Consider the following 15,956-nt stretch of genomic DNA (forward strand, 5'->3'; position numbering starts at 1 on the left):
TGCGGGAGCTTCTCCGGAGGCCTGAGCAGCCAACCCCTGGCGCTGAGAGCCTTGTCTCCCACTGCGTGGATGGAAAAACAGTCCAGACCCAAGGGCTAAGCCAGGACCTCCTTTCCTGCCACCAATGGTGGGTCTCCAGCCAGAGCCAGGAGAGCAGCCTCCCGCCAAAGGCAGGCCCCGCCCCTAAGAGCTTGGTGCCCGCGCGCCTGCTGAGGACGCAAAAGGGAGGTCTTCCTGGAGGAAGGGGCAGCCACGGAGCCTGAGGGCCTGGCAGGATTCGTCAGGCAAAGGGGGCAGGGAGGCCCGTGGGAGGGCCAGGTGGGCGCCCCCCCGAGGGACAGGGGACATGACCCGCTCCGCGCTCACTCTGCTGCCCCGCTGGCTTCCGACCGCCCAATTACCGCTAAACGCTCCCCATCGACCGAGGCCGCCCAGGCCCGGCCTGTCGATATCCCCCCCTGCGCAGGTCTCGCCTGCCGCCGCCTCCATCGGGCGGCCTCCTCGGGCTAATTGCTCTGACATTTCAGCTCTGACAGCCGCGTATCCGGGAATCTTCAGCCCTGTTAGAGCTGGAGGAAGGTGGGCGATTCCTTCTCCACCCCCCAAACGCTGGGGCGCCCGGGCGGGGCGAAGCTGGAGGTGGGGGCCCAGGCGAGGACTCCGGCCCTGATAACCCCCCACCCGTGGGTGGGTGTGTGCTCTCTGCGGGGGTCTATGTAGCTGCCCCAGGAGGGGGTGGGGGCAGGCCTCACAGTCCCTGCTGCACCCAGGAACCGCAGGGACCAGGGACAGCCCAGGGGAGCGTGACATCCTGAGTGCCCTGTCCTGAGAGCTGAGTGTGTCCGTGTCCGGGCAGGTCCGTCTCCCTGTGAGCGGGACACAGGTCCCAGGCTCCGGGCTCAGCGTGGGGTGGACCTGGCCAGCTGGGCTCTGTGTGTGTGTGTCTTCCCAGGACACAAAGGCCTCCCCACCTCACACCCTGGAAGGGACCTTTGACCCCAGATCACTGGGGAGCCCCCTTCCCTGACTGTTCCCACATGATTTTTGGTGGTGGGGTCCTGCAGAGCCACAGGATGAGGGCCCTGGGTCTGTGCCCCCTCCTCTCTCCTCTGCAGCTATCTCTGGGCCCCTCCCTGGGGGTCTGGGTTATGGGAGGAGACGAGGGGCTGGGTCTGCAGCTGGGGGAGCAGCCCCGAGGCCTGGGAAGCAGCCCTGAGACCCCAAAGCAGGGGCTGAATGCTGCTGGCCCTGCCCCGCCCACACCAGGCACCCCATGCCCAGGCCAGGCTCCCCATGTCAACACCAGGTGCCCCATGCCCATGCTGGGGGGAGGGCTCACTGTCATTACAGCTATTATGTCCCCGAGGCCCTCGCTGCTGAAAGACGCTGTGGAGCTCAAGGCCTCCTGATTGCAGCCGGAGCTGTGATCATTCATCGAGGCTGTGAGGGGAGGGGGTACACAGGGAGGCAAGGGCTGAGCTGGTGGGGAGACAGGGTGGTCGGAGCCCTGGCCATGGCCACGTCCTTCATCATCTCACCCCCATGCCGGCCCCTCCTCTCAGTTCACCCCCAAAGCCCACTCTTCTCCCTCCGCTCAATCCTGCCCCTCTCCTCCCCCTTCCTGCAGAGGCCCTTCCAGCCCAGCCCTCCTTTTCGGGGCGTCCGTTCGCCCAGGGGTACTAGCAGCATCAACCTGTTAAGCCACCCACAGGCCCTGCGCACAGACATCACTAGGCCCTTGAAAAGGCAATTTCAGGAGCCCGGGAACACTGGCTGCAGGACCCAGAGAGAGATCACTCACCTCAGTCTTCCCAGCTGTAGAATGGGTCCATAATGCCACGCCGGTAAAGGCAGACGCTGCAGTTCACCTCTCAGGGTGCCTAGGATGGAGGGGGGCCTGGGGGTGGGAAGAGGGAGATGATAAGGGGGAACCAGGCGAGGAGGCAGGTGGGTGCCTTCACCACCTGGGGTGGAGGGCGCAACACACCTGGGCACAGCCAGAGGACCAGGGGCCGCTTCTGAGTGCGCCAGCCTTGGAGTGTGGGGAAGGCTTCCCTGGATGCACGGGGGAAACACAGATGGATGAGCCTACAGACAGGGGGACAGTGTCCCCTCAAAGGGTGTCCACCAGCTCTGGTCCTCAGCACGGGCCTGGGACATAGTTGGGGTCGCCTGGCCCCAGGGGAGAACTGGAAAAGCTTAGCTCCCACCCAGCTCCAAGCCGGCTCAGGTAGGAAAGGAATTAGAAACAGAATTTGTGTCGCAGGAGACATTTGCCAAAAGGTTATGTCCACACCAGCAGAGGCCTCCCCCCATGTGGTATTTAGCAGATCGGTCCGCCCCCGGCCCTGCACCCCCTCTGAGCAAACAGATGGGGCTGGACCCACATCACTAAGGGTCCCCAGCAGCCCTCCTGGAGGGGGCAGATGAAGGCCCAGGGCGGGGCCCGAGCTGCTGGAGGCCTGGAGGCCAGATCAGAGGCCAGGCGTGGAAGCTGGGCAGCTACGGATATGGGGCAGCGGGAGCCTTCAGACCACCCTGTCAGCTCACTCGGGGGAGCCCAGCCCCCGCTGTCAGCGCTGGAGTCTGGGCAGATCCCGGCAGTGCCCTCGGGCACACCTCCCCGTGGCAGACCTCCTCTGGACCAGGGCCGGGAGGCAGACGCCACTGGAAACTGTTCTCAAGTTGCCCAGAGTCCAGGAGATGTGACAGGCCCCGGCCTGCCCCAGGCACTGGGAGGCAGCTGTGAGCCACGCAGGTGGGGTCCCTGCCCTCGGGAAGTTTGCAGAGGAGGGAAAGCCAGGGGAGCGCAGAGGCTGGGGAGGTTAACACCAGGTGCAAGAAAGAGGGCAGTGCAGAGTGAGCGGCAGCTGAGCTGAGTTTTGTGGGATGGGTAGGAGCTCGCCGGGAGAAAAAGGGGGTAAGGGATGGTATTTCAAACTGGGTATCATGGAGACCAAACCCTCCTGGAGGAGGAAGGGCAAGAAGACCAGCAGGAGTAGGTGAGGGGAGGCTGCTTCCAGAGGGCAATGGGGAGCCATGGGGGGTTGTGGAGCAAGGGAATTATGTGATCAGAACACTTTTGGGGAAGGTCCAGGAGGGGAGGAGCTGTGATGAATTGTGGATGGTGGTTCCTGAGGTTCTGAGAGGTGCCGGGGAGGTGGTCTGAGGTCACATGGAGACCAGCCAGGGGCGGACCTGTGGGAGGTGGGGATGGAGAACAGGCCTTCTGGCTCTTGCTGTGTCCAGTATGTCCCCCTGGGCTGCCGGACGCAGAAAGCCCATCTCCAGTGGCTGCACATCAGGCCCACTCCCTCTCTGGAAGGGAGCAAAGCGGCTGGTCAGTGGGCCTCCAGGTACACCGTCCACACCCTCCCTGCTGACCCCGCCATGCCCAGGGTCCCTTCCTCGAGTGTCCTTTTTCGAGGGAGGAAACCTTTCCCTGAAGGGCCTAGAGATGCTGGGGTCCCACCACCAGAACATCCACAAATGTGGTGTCTGGAACCCAGGGGGACTCTGGGCCCGTTGTCCTCAGGCCTCCAGAAGCCCCCTCATCCCAGGGGCCGGCTGAAGTGGGGGCTGAGGCCCGGGGGAGCTTCAGTGAGGAAGAGGGGTGCGGGGATCCAGGACCCTCGGGGCTCAGGGATGGGCAAGTTCCCCCAAGGAGCGATCAGAGGGCCTCGGGGAATCCGGGTGCTGGAGGGGGGCCCGAGGAGGGGCTGCAGCCCAGGGGAGCCGGTCCCACAGAACCACAATCAGGAGAGATTTCCGGGTCCCCGCCCCCCGCCCCCTCCATGCTGGAGGGATGGGTCCTTCTGGAACAGTTCGGGTCCTTCCGGATGCCTGGGATCAGGCGCAGGGGGCTGGGGGGGGCCAAGAGCACTTCTGCGGACGGCTCCTGGTGGAAACACATGGTGGGACCCTGTTGGGAGACTGGTGAAGGGAAGAATCATCTAGAAAAGCAGATCGCCTCCGACACCCGGGGTAGGAGCCCAGTCTCTCCTCCTGGTTTCCCGCACCTGCCCCAAGGTGCAGGTTCTGCACAGCAGACGGCCGTGGGGAGCCTCCCCGCATCCCCGCCAGTCACCCACCTGTGGGCCGGGGGACTCCAGCTGCCCCTGGCCCGCAGAGCAGGCCCCCCGGAGCCGAGGTGACTCAGGCGCGCTAGGCCGCGGGTGACAGTGGAGGCAATTAGATTTAATGGGACAGAGCCGGCTCCCTGCTCCGAGCCCACCCCGCCTCCCTCGGGCGGCAGCAGGCGGGAGAGGGATGGGAAGGCGGTGGGAGGTGGGGGACCCAGGGGGACTCTGACGTCAGCTCAGCCTATAAGAGGCTGCCGGGCCGCGGGCTGTGGAGAGAGCCCTGAACCCTGAGCTTCGCCGGTGCCATGCCCACCCCCAGGGCCTCCACGCCGCCCTCCAAGGGCTTCCGCAGGGCCGTCTCGGAGCTGGACGCCAAGCAGGCCGAGGCCATCATGGTAAGAGGGCAGCGGGCGCCCACTGGCCAAAGTGGACCAGAAGCCCAGGCGTCCCCAGGCTCAGGGTCTACACGGACGACTCGGACCCAGGCCTGACGGGGAGACCGGGCCACAAGCACGTCCCCTGCCCGGGCTGGGTGGGCACCCCCTGGGTCTGGGTCTCTGAGTCTGTGTGGGTGGGTCGTCGGGACCCAGCTTGTGTGTGAGGGTGTCCCAGGCCCCGGCACAGCTCACAGTGGGGGGTGCAGGCCCCTAGGGGATGGCGGCCTGAGCCGAAGGGTGTCCTGGGTTCTGGGGCAAATCCCTTCATCATCACCCATCCACCCCCATGCACCCACGTCCCAGCGAAAATGAGCGCCCTTGGTGTCCCACAGCCCCTGCTTAGCAGCCCTGGGCGTCCCGACCTCCCAGGACGGTCCCCAAGCCATTGCCACCTGGGAGCCCCGAATTCAAGAGGGTTGTGCTGGGCAGCCCCGCTCAGCCGGCCCCTCTGTGGGGGGGCTCCTGGGCCTGGGAGAGGGGTCTTCAGTTTGTCCCCAGGGTGCCCCAGAATGACCGGCTCCCTGAACATTTAAAGTGGGTTTTTGTTTTAGACCTTGAACCACCACATGGTTTGGGTTCCAGAGGTTTAATGAGCAGGCACCTCCTCGGGGGGTCCGTGGAGGCCCAGGGCCCTGGCTCTGTCCACACCCCAAGGTCAAGTGGGGACCCAGAGAGGGGATCCATGCACACACCTCCCATGCTCCAGACCCAAGGGCACCAGAACCTTCTTGGAACTTCAGCTCCAGGGAATACAACACGCCCCCCCCCCCCCCAACTCCTCCTTCGTCCAGGCCTGGGAGCTCTGTGCAGGGGGTCGGGGAGGCATCAGACTCGCTGACCCGAGGGGCTGACAGTCTCCGGGACAGGCTGTGGACAGGAGCACCGGTGTCCAGATGCAGGGGGAGTGTGGCCAGGTGTCCCTGTGCTGTGCGGAGGGGCTGGGAGGGACCATGAGGAGAGGTCACTCCTACGAGAGGCCGGATCGAGGGCACCTGGGCCAGGTGGGGGCGGCTCCCTGCTCTGCAGAGGCCAGGCTCGCTGCCCCCCACCCCGGGCTCTGGCCGCTGTCCACCTTGGGGCCGAGGGGCAGCAGCTGAGGCTCCTGAGTCACTCCTTCCTGCCACCTAATCCAGTTAGGGACAGGCCTGGGGACAGGCCACAGCATCTCGGAGCCGTGGGTGCCTCCCCACCCCCTCGGCGCCAGGAGGCCGGGGCTGAGGCTGTGCCCGGCCAGCCGGTCCCTCCGGTGTACACAGTAGGTGCTCACCGATGCGGCTGGGCTGGTGAGTCAGGGCCCCAGGGCGCGGGAGAGCTGGGCTGCCCTGTCCCCACAGTCCCCGCGCTTCATCGGCCGGAGGCAGAGTCTCATCGAGGACGCGCGCAAGGAGCGGGAGAAGGCAGAGGCCGCGGCCGCCGCCGCGGAGCCAGGAGAGCCCCTGGGGGCCGGGGCCTGCGTGGAGCGGGACGGGAAGGCCCGGCTGGACCTGCTCTTCACCCTGCGGGGGGGCAAGCCCGCTCCCCTCTCCCGCACCCTGAAGGCGTTTGAGGTGAAGGTGGCAGTGGGCCCATGGTGGGCACCTGGGGGCCGGTGTGAGCGGGACTCAGGCCACTGAGGGCCGCAGAGGAGAGGGAGCTAGGACTTTGGGGGGGCACAGCCCCTATCACAGCCCCAGGTTCTCGGGAACCCTATGAGGCCACCAAGCCCCGTGGACCCATCCATGCCCCACACCCACCACCCTGCACACACGGAGGAGTGGGCATGGCTCCCAGCAGGGCAGGTGGGGGGGTCGGGGTCCCTGATGGCTAATGTGGCAGCTGTCTGCATGGGCCACTCAGGCCACACCAGGCCGGGTGGGTGGGAGACTGGCCTCCGGCACAGGCGCCCAAATGACATTAAGGCCAGACTGCTCTCCGGAGCCTGTGACGACGGCTGCATGGCCGGAGGGCCCTGGAGACCCAGCACCCTCGTTGCTGGGTGACGAAGCTGACGGACCCTTCCTGCCAGCCCCTGGGGCTCAGTGTGGCTTCGAGGGGGTCTGAGCTTCCTGACCTCCCACCTCCAGCTCTGGGTGGGGCTTGTGGGCTCAGAGGAGGCCACCAGGATGGAGGGACCTTCTGAGCAGCGGTGGGGAAGTCGGGCTGCCTGGGGGTGGCCGAGGGACACAGCTGGCACCACCCAGAAAACCGGTCAAGGGGACGGCTGTGACAAATGAGACAAAACCCCGTTTCCTAGCCACAGCCCCCCCAGGCCGAAGGGTCTGTGTGTCCGGGGCAGGGCGAGCGGGCCCCGGGAGCCTGTTTCTTTGCCCCTCCCTGTCTCTCTCCATCTCTCCCTCCCGCTCCCCCGCTCTTGCTCCTTAAGACATTCGAAGCCCAAATCCTTCACCTGGAGACCCGTCCTGCGCAGCGGCCCCGGGCGGGGGGTCCCCACCTGGAGTACTTTGTGCGCTGCGAGGTGCCCAGCGCCGACCTGCCCAACCTGCTGAGCTCCGTGCGCCGGGTGGCGGAGGACGTGCGTGGCCCCGGGGACAACAAAGGTGGGGCAGCTCCTCTGTCCCGAGAGCAACCACGTGACCCCGAAACTCGGGGGTGCAGAGGCCCCCGAGGGGAACCCTGACGTGGCCAGGTGGCGCGGCTGGGGCTCTCCCTTCCTTGCGGCCTCCGGTCGTCGGCCCTCCTGTTTCCCACCTGTGCCCAGGCCTGGGGCGTCTCCGGCTGTCCCAGTCCCGGGCCCCCGGCCCCCAGGCTGTCCAGGGAAGGCTGCGTCCAGGGTGGGCCGCGCCCGGCCACAGCCTGATGCTCACGGGTCCCCCTTCCTTCCGTCCTCGGGGAAGCCTTGTGGTTCCCAAGGAAGGTTTCTGAGCTGGACAAGTGTCACCACCTGGTCACCAAGTTTGATCCTGACCTGGACTTGGATCACCCGGTGAGTGGGCGGCTCTCCAGGCCTGCCGGCCCCGACCGTGTCCCGTGTGCTGCGGTGGGCGTGACCCGGGCTGACCCGGGAGGGGTGTCCGGCTCCAGCAGGTGCAGCCCCCAGGCACAGGTCACAGCCGGGCTGGGGGGTGGGGGCAGGGGCGTGGCAGGGGAGCCCCCTGAGGTGCCCGCTCTGCCGCCAGGGCTTCTCCGACCAGGTGTACCGCCAGCGCAGGAAGCTGATCGCCGAGATAGCCTTCCAGTACAAGCAGTAAGGACGCCCCCTCCCCCCGCCCCCCGGGGCCTCAGTCCCTGGGACCAGGCCCTGGCCCACAGCCTCGCCCGAGACCTGCCGGGGCCCGGGGGAGGGACGGCTCTGTCACCAGCACCACCACCTCCACTGTCCCTGTGGTCACCACGTGTCTCCAAGTCCCAACCAAGCAAACCGAGTCACAGAGCAGTCAAGCAACTTGTGGAGGCCGCACAGCCGGCTGGGCATTCAGCCCGAGTCCTTCCTGTCCACCCCCCACACACTGTCCCCAAGGGGGCCCTGCCTGACTGCCGATCCCTCCACAGTGGTGACCCGATTCCCCGTGTGGAGTACACGGCCGAGGAGATTGCCACCTGGTAAGACCCGTCACGGCGGGCTGGGGTAGGGACAGGGAGGGCCCGGGGGTGACTTCTAGAGCCCCAAGTTCGAGGGCAGCAGCCTCCAGCACCACAGACTAAGGCCAGTGGGGGGGACTTCCTGAGGCTCCAGATGCTGGCCTGGAAGGAGAGGTGGCCTGGGTGGGTTGTCCAGGGAGCCAAGGGCTGCCCACCCCCACCCCGTCCCCTGGAATCCCCCAAACTTCGGGTGAAGGCCCCTCCCTGTGGCCAAGGGTTTCAGGAGAGGCCAGCGGGGCCGCCCTATGTGGGGACCGGGGCATGGACAGGCCTGAGTCCCCTGCCCGCCTGCAGGAAGGAGGTGTTCACCACGCTCAAGGGCCTGTACGCCACGCACGCCTGCCGCGAGCACCTGGCGGCATTTGAGCTGCTGGAGCGCTTCTGCGGGTACCGGGAGGACAACATCCCCCAGCTGGAGGACGTCTCCCGCTTCCTGAAGGGTGCAGCCCCCGGGCCCTGGGCCCCTGGGCGGGAGGGCCCGGGGACCGCCCGCGCCTTGGCCCCAGCCTCCCCCCGGGCCTCTGACCACCCCGTGGCCCTGCAGAGCAGACGGGCTTCCAGCTGCGGCCCGTGGCCGGCCTGCTGTCCGCCCGGGACTTCCTGGCCAGCCTGGCCTTCCGCGTGTTCCAGTGCACCCAGTACATCCGGCACGCCTCCTCGCCCATGCACTCCCCGGAGCCGTGAGTGCACCTGGAGGGTCCCCAGCCGGGCCTGCTGTCCCCATGGGGGAGGGGAGGGGGGCGGCAGGCCCTGGTCCCCAGCCCCACCACCCCTCTCTCCCCGCCCCTGGCACAGGGACTGCTGCCACGAGCTGCTGGGGCACGTGCCCATGCTGGCGGATCGCACCTTTGCCCAGTTCTCCCAGGTGTGTCCTTGAGGCCTCAAGCTATGAGTTGGGGTCAGCTGGGGCTGCGGGACCAGGCCTGGGGCTGGGGGGGGGCCTGAGCCACCCTGCACCCCAGCACCGTGCTTGAGCCCCTCCGTGGCTGGACTGTGCCCAGTAGGGCCCAAGAGACGTCAGGGACAATGAGTCACCCCGACATGGGGGGCGCTCAGGCCTGTCCCAGGAGGAGCACCTTGTAGAAGCCATGAAGCACCCTTTCGGGAAGTCAGCCTGGGCCGGGGAGCCAGGGGACCCGCTGGGGAGGACTCCCGTGGCCTGCGCTGCCCCCTCCTGGCTGCCCCGGGAACAGCAGGAGCTGCCCTGAGCCCTTGATGAGAGCCCAGGGCCCCCTGTGGGTCGCAGATGCCCCCAGGGCCCTCACCTCGTGCAGGCGCCCACACAATAGTGGGGAGCCCTCCCCCGTCAGCCTCTTCCTCCCTCCGCAGGACATCGGCCTGGCGTCCTTGGGAGCCTCAGACGAGGAGATTGAGAAGCTGTCCACAGTGGGTTCCGTCCCCTGCAGGGCCTGTGGGTGGGCTCAGGACCCCTGGGCGAAGACGGGCCCCTCCGTCTGGGTGGAGGTCTCTGCTTCTGTCCAGGGAGGGTCACCCTCACGCTGGGATCACCCTGGTCTGCCTGGGTGGGCGGTGGCCCGGGGGGGGGCAGTGGGGCAGCCACTGTCCCCGCCGACGGGCGCTGTCCCCGCAGCTGTACTGGTTCACCGTGGAGTTCGGGCTTTGCAAACAGAACGGGGAGGTGAAGGCCTACGGTGCTGGGCTACTGTCCTCCTACGGGGAGCTCCTGGTGAGACCCTCTCCACAGGAGCCCCCAAGGGGGCAGGGTGGGAGTCGGGGTGCCAGCGGGGAAGGCAGCCTCCCCAGAAAGCTGAGAAAGCTCTCTGCCCATCCTGCCTTGGGAGGACCCAGGGAAGAGGAGGGGGAGTTCACCCGGTTACTCCGAGGGGCCCTGGGATGCTGGCCCTGTGACCGAGGCCTCCCTCCAGCACTCACTGTCCGAGGAGCCCGAGATCCGGGCCTTCGACCCCGAGGCGGCGGCCCTGCAGCCGTACCAGGACCAGACGTACCAGTCCGTCTACTTTGTGTCTGAGAGTTTCAGCGACGCCAAGGACAAGCTCAGGTGGGCCGGCTCCCAGGGCCAAGACCACCCCCGTTGGCCCCCAAACTGGGTGAGCCTGTGGGCAGGCTGGGCCTGTGAACCCATTTCACAGAGGAGAAAACTGGCCACCTCAGTTACAACACCTCTCCCACGGCAGCACCCCCGAAGGTCCGGGGAGGGGGAGACCTGAGGCTGGCCGCCAGGTCAAGGTCAAGTCAAGGCCGGGCTTCTCAAAGGCAGAGTCTGACCTTTGTTAGAAGGATGTGTGTGGGGGTCCCTCCCAGCTCCTCCCTCTGAGTAGTTGGGGCCACAAGGTGGGATGGAGACGGGGGAGGGGGAGCCTGGGGGGCCTAGAGGGAGGGAGGAGTTCCCACGGCAGGGGCCTGGGCTGCAGTGGGAGTCAGGCCGAGCCGGGCACACCCCACCTCTTTATCCTGGGCAAGGACCGGGCTCCTGTTGTCACAGGAGAAACTGAGGCCTAGGGGCTGTGTCCCCAGAGTGGGGAGAAGGGGAGGCCTGGATCCCACACCCGCCCTGAAGGACAGAGACATAACTGGGACTCGCCAGGGCGCACGATCTGGGAAGGCTTCCTGGAGGACCGGCTGAACTGGGCAGGGAGGGATGGGGTGTCCTGGAGGCCACAGACCCTGCCCCAAGCTGCCCCAGCTCCCCCCTGCCCCCCCAAGGCCCCCGAGTCCCCGCCGGGTGACTGAGGGTCCATGCCACCCTGTCCCCAGGAGCTACGCCTCCCGCATCCAGCGTCCCTTCTCCGTGAAGTTTGACCCATACACTCAGGCCATCGACGTGCTGGACAGTCCCCGCGCCATCGGGCGCTCCCTGGAGGGCATCCAGGACGAGATGCATGCCCTCGCCCACGCACTCAGTGCCATCAGCTAGGTGCGGGGCGCACGACCCCGGGGGCCCTGGGAGGCTGGCCTCTGAGTCCCCGGCCCTTCCCCGGCCTCCCGGGCCCTGCCCACGCGAGCTCGCCGGAGACCCTCCCTGCCCGGGGCACCTCACCAGCCCCCCTGTGCTTCTCAGCTCTGCCTGCGGTGTCCTTGTCTGGACACACTGCCCGCCACGCTGTGTACCCGCCGCGCTGTGCTGCCCCTTTACAATCTTAATAAAAGAAAGAAGCCCGTGCCCGCCTGGTGTCCGGTCCGTGCGCCCACGGCCCGGCCACTCCCTCCCAGCCTTGCTCAGAGGTCTCTCCTGCCTCTTCCGGGGAGGCCTCCTGGGCAGCCCGGGCCAGCACGAGCCTCCCCCGGCCTGCGCCTCCTGCTCACCCAGAGCTCCAGAGGGCTGAGGGGTCCTGGCTGAGCGGCCCGTCTCTGTGGCAGCCTGGAGACAGGCCCACGGGAGCCCCACCTGGGGCTGGGTGCCAGGGGCAGGGCTCACAGCTGGGCCGGTGGGCGGGTGGTCTCCAAGGTTCACGTAAAGGACTGAATTCCGGGTGACTCGGCGGTGAAGGGCCCCAAGACCCTGGTACCAAGAGAGGCTTAGAGGCAGCAGGGGGCAGGGTGGGGGTCCAGGCCTCCCCCAAGCCTGTTGAGGGGGCTGGGGCACCACAGGGGCTCCGCCCATGTGACTGTTGAGGGGATGTTGGAGTTTTGGGGGCCAGGCCTCAAAGGGGTCAGCACAGAAAGATGGGCCGAGAGGGCAGGTGGGTGGGACGTGGATGGGCCACATCTACGAGTCCCGGGGCCAGAACACAGAAGCGGAGCTGCTGTCCCCACGTTGAGGTTGAGAAACAGGGTCACCTGAGGGCCTTGCAGCTGCTGGTCCCCAAGCCCAGCCCTCCCTGCAGCACCCTGGGGAGCTGGGGTCTCAGGGGAGCTGCTGTACTGGGGCCGGGTGGGGATGGGACCGAAAGCAGAGAGGAGATGTCCCTCGCTGTCCCTCCCCTTCGGCCCAGACCACCCATGAGGCCTTGAGGGCAGACGGGAGATGCGGGCAGAGCTCTAGGGCTGGGGCGGGAAGAGCCCCTCCTGCCACCCCAGCTCCCGGGACAAATGTGGAAACCAAAGCTCTGCTCCTGGGGGGCATTTGCCGCAGCTGAGTGGGCACAGCCAGGCCATCAGGCCGCTCGTTAAGATCCTAATGACCCCTCGGCCCGAGAGGTGCTGACGACCACAGGCAGGTTCCGTGGACCCAGCACGGGGCAAATGAGCCAGAAACTGCAGCCTCAGCCTCGGGGCCATCTGCCACCCCCGGGGCGCTAATGAGCCAGGAAGGCCGGGGGGCTATAAAAAAGGCCGCCCAGCGGCCCCAGCAGCCCCCAGCCCTCCGGACCGGCCGCATTCGCACCGACCGTCAGCAAGCAGGTCAGTGAGGGGACCTCGGCCGGGGTGAGGCTCCGCCGGGCCCGGGGCCCCCGGGTCTCTAGGACTCGGGCCTTCCCTCAGCGCGTCGGAGGGTGAGGCCGGGTGAGCGTCCCCGGGGGCCTGGCCCGCACCGGCATCAGCCCTGCCCGTCCCCAGGCCGCCGACGCCCCGCCATGGCCCTGTGGACGCGCCTCCTGCCCCTGCTGGCCCTGCTGGCCGCCTGGGCGCCCGCCCCTGCCCAGACCTTCGTGAACCAGCACCTGTGCGGCTCCCACCTGGTGGAGGCGCTGTACCTGGTGTGCGGGGAACGCGGCTTCTTCTACACGCCCAAGGCCCGCCGGGAGGTGCCGGACCCCCAGGGTGAGCTGCGCCCCCCCCCCCGACCCCCGACCCCCGACCCCGCCTCAGGCTGGCATCCAGGAGGTCAGGTGGGAGCTTAAAAAGAAGTGACCTTCCTGGGACAGGCCGGTGCCAGGCGCCAGGGACACTTCCCTTGGCCACATCTTAAAAGTGACCAGCTCCCTGGTCAGTATTGGCCGGACGACACCCGAGGGTGGGCTTGTCCCCTCCCCTGCCTCCGTCCCCCCCACCCCCCTCTGCCTCTGCTGGCAGCAGCTTCTGGGGGGAATGTCACCCAGGAAGTCAGGGAGACATGGGGGCAACGGGGGTGCCTGTGGGCCCGGGGCCTGAGGCGGGCGGCATGGAACTGGGAGTGGGGGACAGGCCGGCGCCAGGTGCCAGGGACACTTGTTTGGGTTCTCGCAGTGGCCCTGCCCTGGGGGCTGACGGCGGGGCACAGGGACCACGCGGGTGGCCGGCACCCGCTCTCCCGGGGCTGAGCCGGGCGTGGGGGCTGGGCGGGGTCCCCTGTCTGCCCTGACCGTGGTCCCCTCTCCCCACCCCTGCTCTGTGGCAGCGGGGGAGGTGGAGCTGGGCGGGGGCCCGGGCGCGGGCAGCCTGCAGGCCCTGGCGCTGGAGGGGCCCCTGCAGAAGCGCGGCATCGTGGACCAGTGTTGCACGAGCATCTGCTCCCTCTACCAGCTGGAGAACTACTGCAACTAGCAGCCCGGCCCGCACCCCAGCCCCCCAATAAAGCCCTCAGCCAGCCTTGGTCCTGTCGTCTGTGTGACTCGGGTGGGCTGGCGGGCAGGGGTGCTCAGGGCACACACGGGGCCCCCGCCTCGGCCACGGCTGCTCGGGGGCCTTCTCCCCGAGTCCCCTCCTCGTCTCTCTGCACTGGCCCCCCAACTTCTCCCATGCTTACGGGGTGCCCGGAGCCTGAGGCAGGGTCCCCCCAGGTGGCCAGCTCCCGTCGGCTGCCCACCGTCCCCTGCCCTCGGTCACTGGGAGGACTTCTGGCCCCGACTGCTTCAGGACGGGCCAGGGAAGGGTTGTGGGGTCTCTGGGAGGCTGGGGCTGGGGGCTGGGTGGGAGCTGACACCCTCAGCTCGGACGCCCTGAGCTCTCAGCACCCCTGGGAGCTTTTCGAGGGAACAGAATGGGGCAGCTCCAGAGATTTCTCCCACATGGCCCCAGAGGCCCGCTTTTAGGGCTATTTCTGATGGGGGCCCCTGGGAGGGAAGAAGCTGGGCTGTGGGTTGTTACAGGGGCAGGGGACAGAGAAGGGCACGAGAGGCTGCCCACACTGGGCCTTTCGCAGTGACCCCCAGTGGCCCCAGCCCAGATCTGGCCAGAGGAACACCCTAGGGCCCTGGGGAACTCGGGAGGGGCCAGGCAGCACCCCTGAACCAGGGGATGAGCTGGGACTGCCGCAGGCACTGGGTGGGGGCCTGGGACCCAGTACTTGGGGCATCCTGGCTGTGTCCCCCCAAACTGCAGCCCACAGGGCCCGGGTTTGGGGCTGGGACTCCCACTGCCCCTGGGCCTCTCCTCCCACCATCCAGCCACATTCCTCTGCCCCACACTGGTGGTCACCCCAGAAGTGCCACCAGGGCCTGAAGACAAGGTCACTCGAGGTCTAAATCGTCAAGGGCCCCATCACCCTCCCTCCTCCTCAGCACCCACTGCAGCCCAGGGTGGCCCCACTGGGCACTCACTTAGGCCACCAGCTTGCAAGCCAGAGAGCTGCCCAGCTGGCCATGGATGGGAGGTCAGTGGGTCACCTGACCGCACAGAGGCCTGGATAGCCTGCCAGCCACCCAGCCAAACCAATCTGCACCTTCCCTGGAGGCTCCGCCCGGGCCTGGGCCCGGCCCCGTGGGCTGCAGACCACTCAGAGGCCACCTTGGGCCTGAGCAGACCCTCCTGCTGAGGCCCAGTCGCCTGCCCTCCCTGCAGCCCTTCCTGCAGCCCCCAGGCTCCCTCCCAGGTCACTCCCTCCCCGGGACCACATAGGTGCCCTCAAAGGGGATGTCACAGGCCCCAAGCTAGCCCCGCCCCTGGAGTGGGGGCCAGGGCTAAGCAGATGGGTGGACAGTGGACACTGGACCGGAAGAGGAGAGGTGGGGTCAGCAAGGGCTGCTCGTGGGAGCACCCAGGTGTCCCCAGTAGCTCTGGGAGAGGCAGGGGTGTCCCGTGGGAGTTGAGGTACGTGAGCGCTGGCAGGCCCGGCCGGGCCCAGCTGGGGTGGGAAGGGGCCGCCGGGGCTGGTCCTGCTGACCAGGGACCCTGGGGAGGAGCAGGGGCTTCCCTCCCCCTCGGGTGCCAGCAGACCCTGAGCAGGGGGAACAGGGGCCCTTTGGGTCTGGGGCGCACGGGCTACCCCGACGGGCAGGACTCAGAGCGGGATGGGTCTGGGTCGTGCTGGTGTGACTTGACTGCCCCCCAGGGCCTCTGGAGAGGGGTCACGCCCTCGGATGGGGAAGGCTGCCCAGGAATCTCAGTGGTGCTGTGACATGGTCCTCGAGGCCCCGCTTAGACTGGGCCCTGCCTCCCTCCCCCTCCTGAGACCCAAGACCCTCCGCCGGAGCCTCTGGCCCCAGTCCTTAGGCCCCCATCCCTGTCCGAGGAAAGGTGGGGTGGGGGTCTCCCCGTGTTCCTGGCACAGACGTGGTCCTGAAGGCGGAGGTGAGATCAGACCCTGGGCTCTGAACCCCAGGTGCCCCACTTCCTGGGGTCCCCAGGCTGCCCCATGGGAGCCAGGCCCACAGGCCTGGGCCCTGCTATCCATCCAGGCCTGGTCTCCTCCCCTTCTGGGAATCGGAGGCCTGTCCTCCCACGTCCTCGGGCTCTGCCTGCCCTTTGACTCAGCTCCACTTGCCCGTGGGGCTGGCAGTGGGATCGACAGTGTCCAGCACCGCATGTCACCCTGGCGCGGGGGGTGGGTGAGCAGCTGGTCCCAAAGGCCCCCTGACCCTGCTGGGCCCCCGAGTCCCAGGTCTCCCAAGAGAGTCATGGAGTTGCAGCCCCCCCACACGCCCCACTCACTCTGCTCACATCTGTTCCGTGTGCCACCATCCCACGGGCCACATGGGGCGAGCACTGCTGCACCCAAGTTCCTAGTGGGGGCTGAAGCCAGGGCCAGAATGTCTGTCCCTCTGGTGCCCACACACTAAGGACATTCTGCCAGGTGGCT

At 67.7% G+C, this 15,956-nt stretch overlaps 2 protein-coding genes across 2 annotated transcripts; both read left to right on the forward strand.

Annotated features, from left to right (window-relative positions):
* The first annotated feature begins 4,387 nt into the window (after positions 1-4,387).
* Positions 4,388-10,994, forward strand: TH (tyrosine hydroxylase). Its single transcript, XM_016216527.2, has 13 exons — positions 4,388-4,477; positions 5,854-6,066; positions 6,882-7,056; positions 7,354-7,442; positions 7,636-7,703; positions 8,009-8,059; positions 8,393-8,538; positions 8,643-8,778; positions 8,894-8,963; positions 9,428-9,484; positions 9,690-9,785; positions 9,985-10,118; positions 10,835-10,994. The coding sequence occupies exons 1-13, from the start codon at positions 4,388-4,390 to the stop codon at positions 10,992-10,994; spliced, it is 1,485 nt and encodes a 494-aa protein (XP_016072013.2).
* A 1,600-nt stretch (positions 10,995-12,594) lies between these two features.
* On the forward strand, positions 12,595-13,483 carry INS (insulin). The gene is made up of 2 exons (XM_087822088.1): positions 12,595-12,781; positions 13,338-13,483. Exons 1-2 carry the CDS (start codon positions 12,595-12,597, stop codon positions 13,481-13,483), a joined length of 333 nt encoding a protein of 110 aa, XP_087678214.1.
* The last annotated feature ends 2,473 nt before the right edge of the window (positions 13,484-15,956 follow it).

The sequence above is a fragment of the Miniopterus natalensis genome, chromosome 11 (assembly GCF_054644295.1).
Source record: "Miniopterus natalensis isolate mMinNat1 chromosome 11, mMinNat1.hap1, whole genome shotgun sequence".
Lineage (NCBI taxonomy): Eukaryota > Metazoa > Chordata > Mammalia > Chiroptera > Miniopteridae > Miniopterus > Miniopterus natalensis.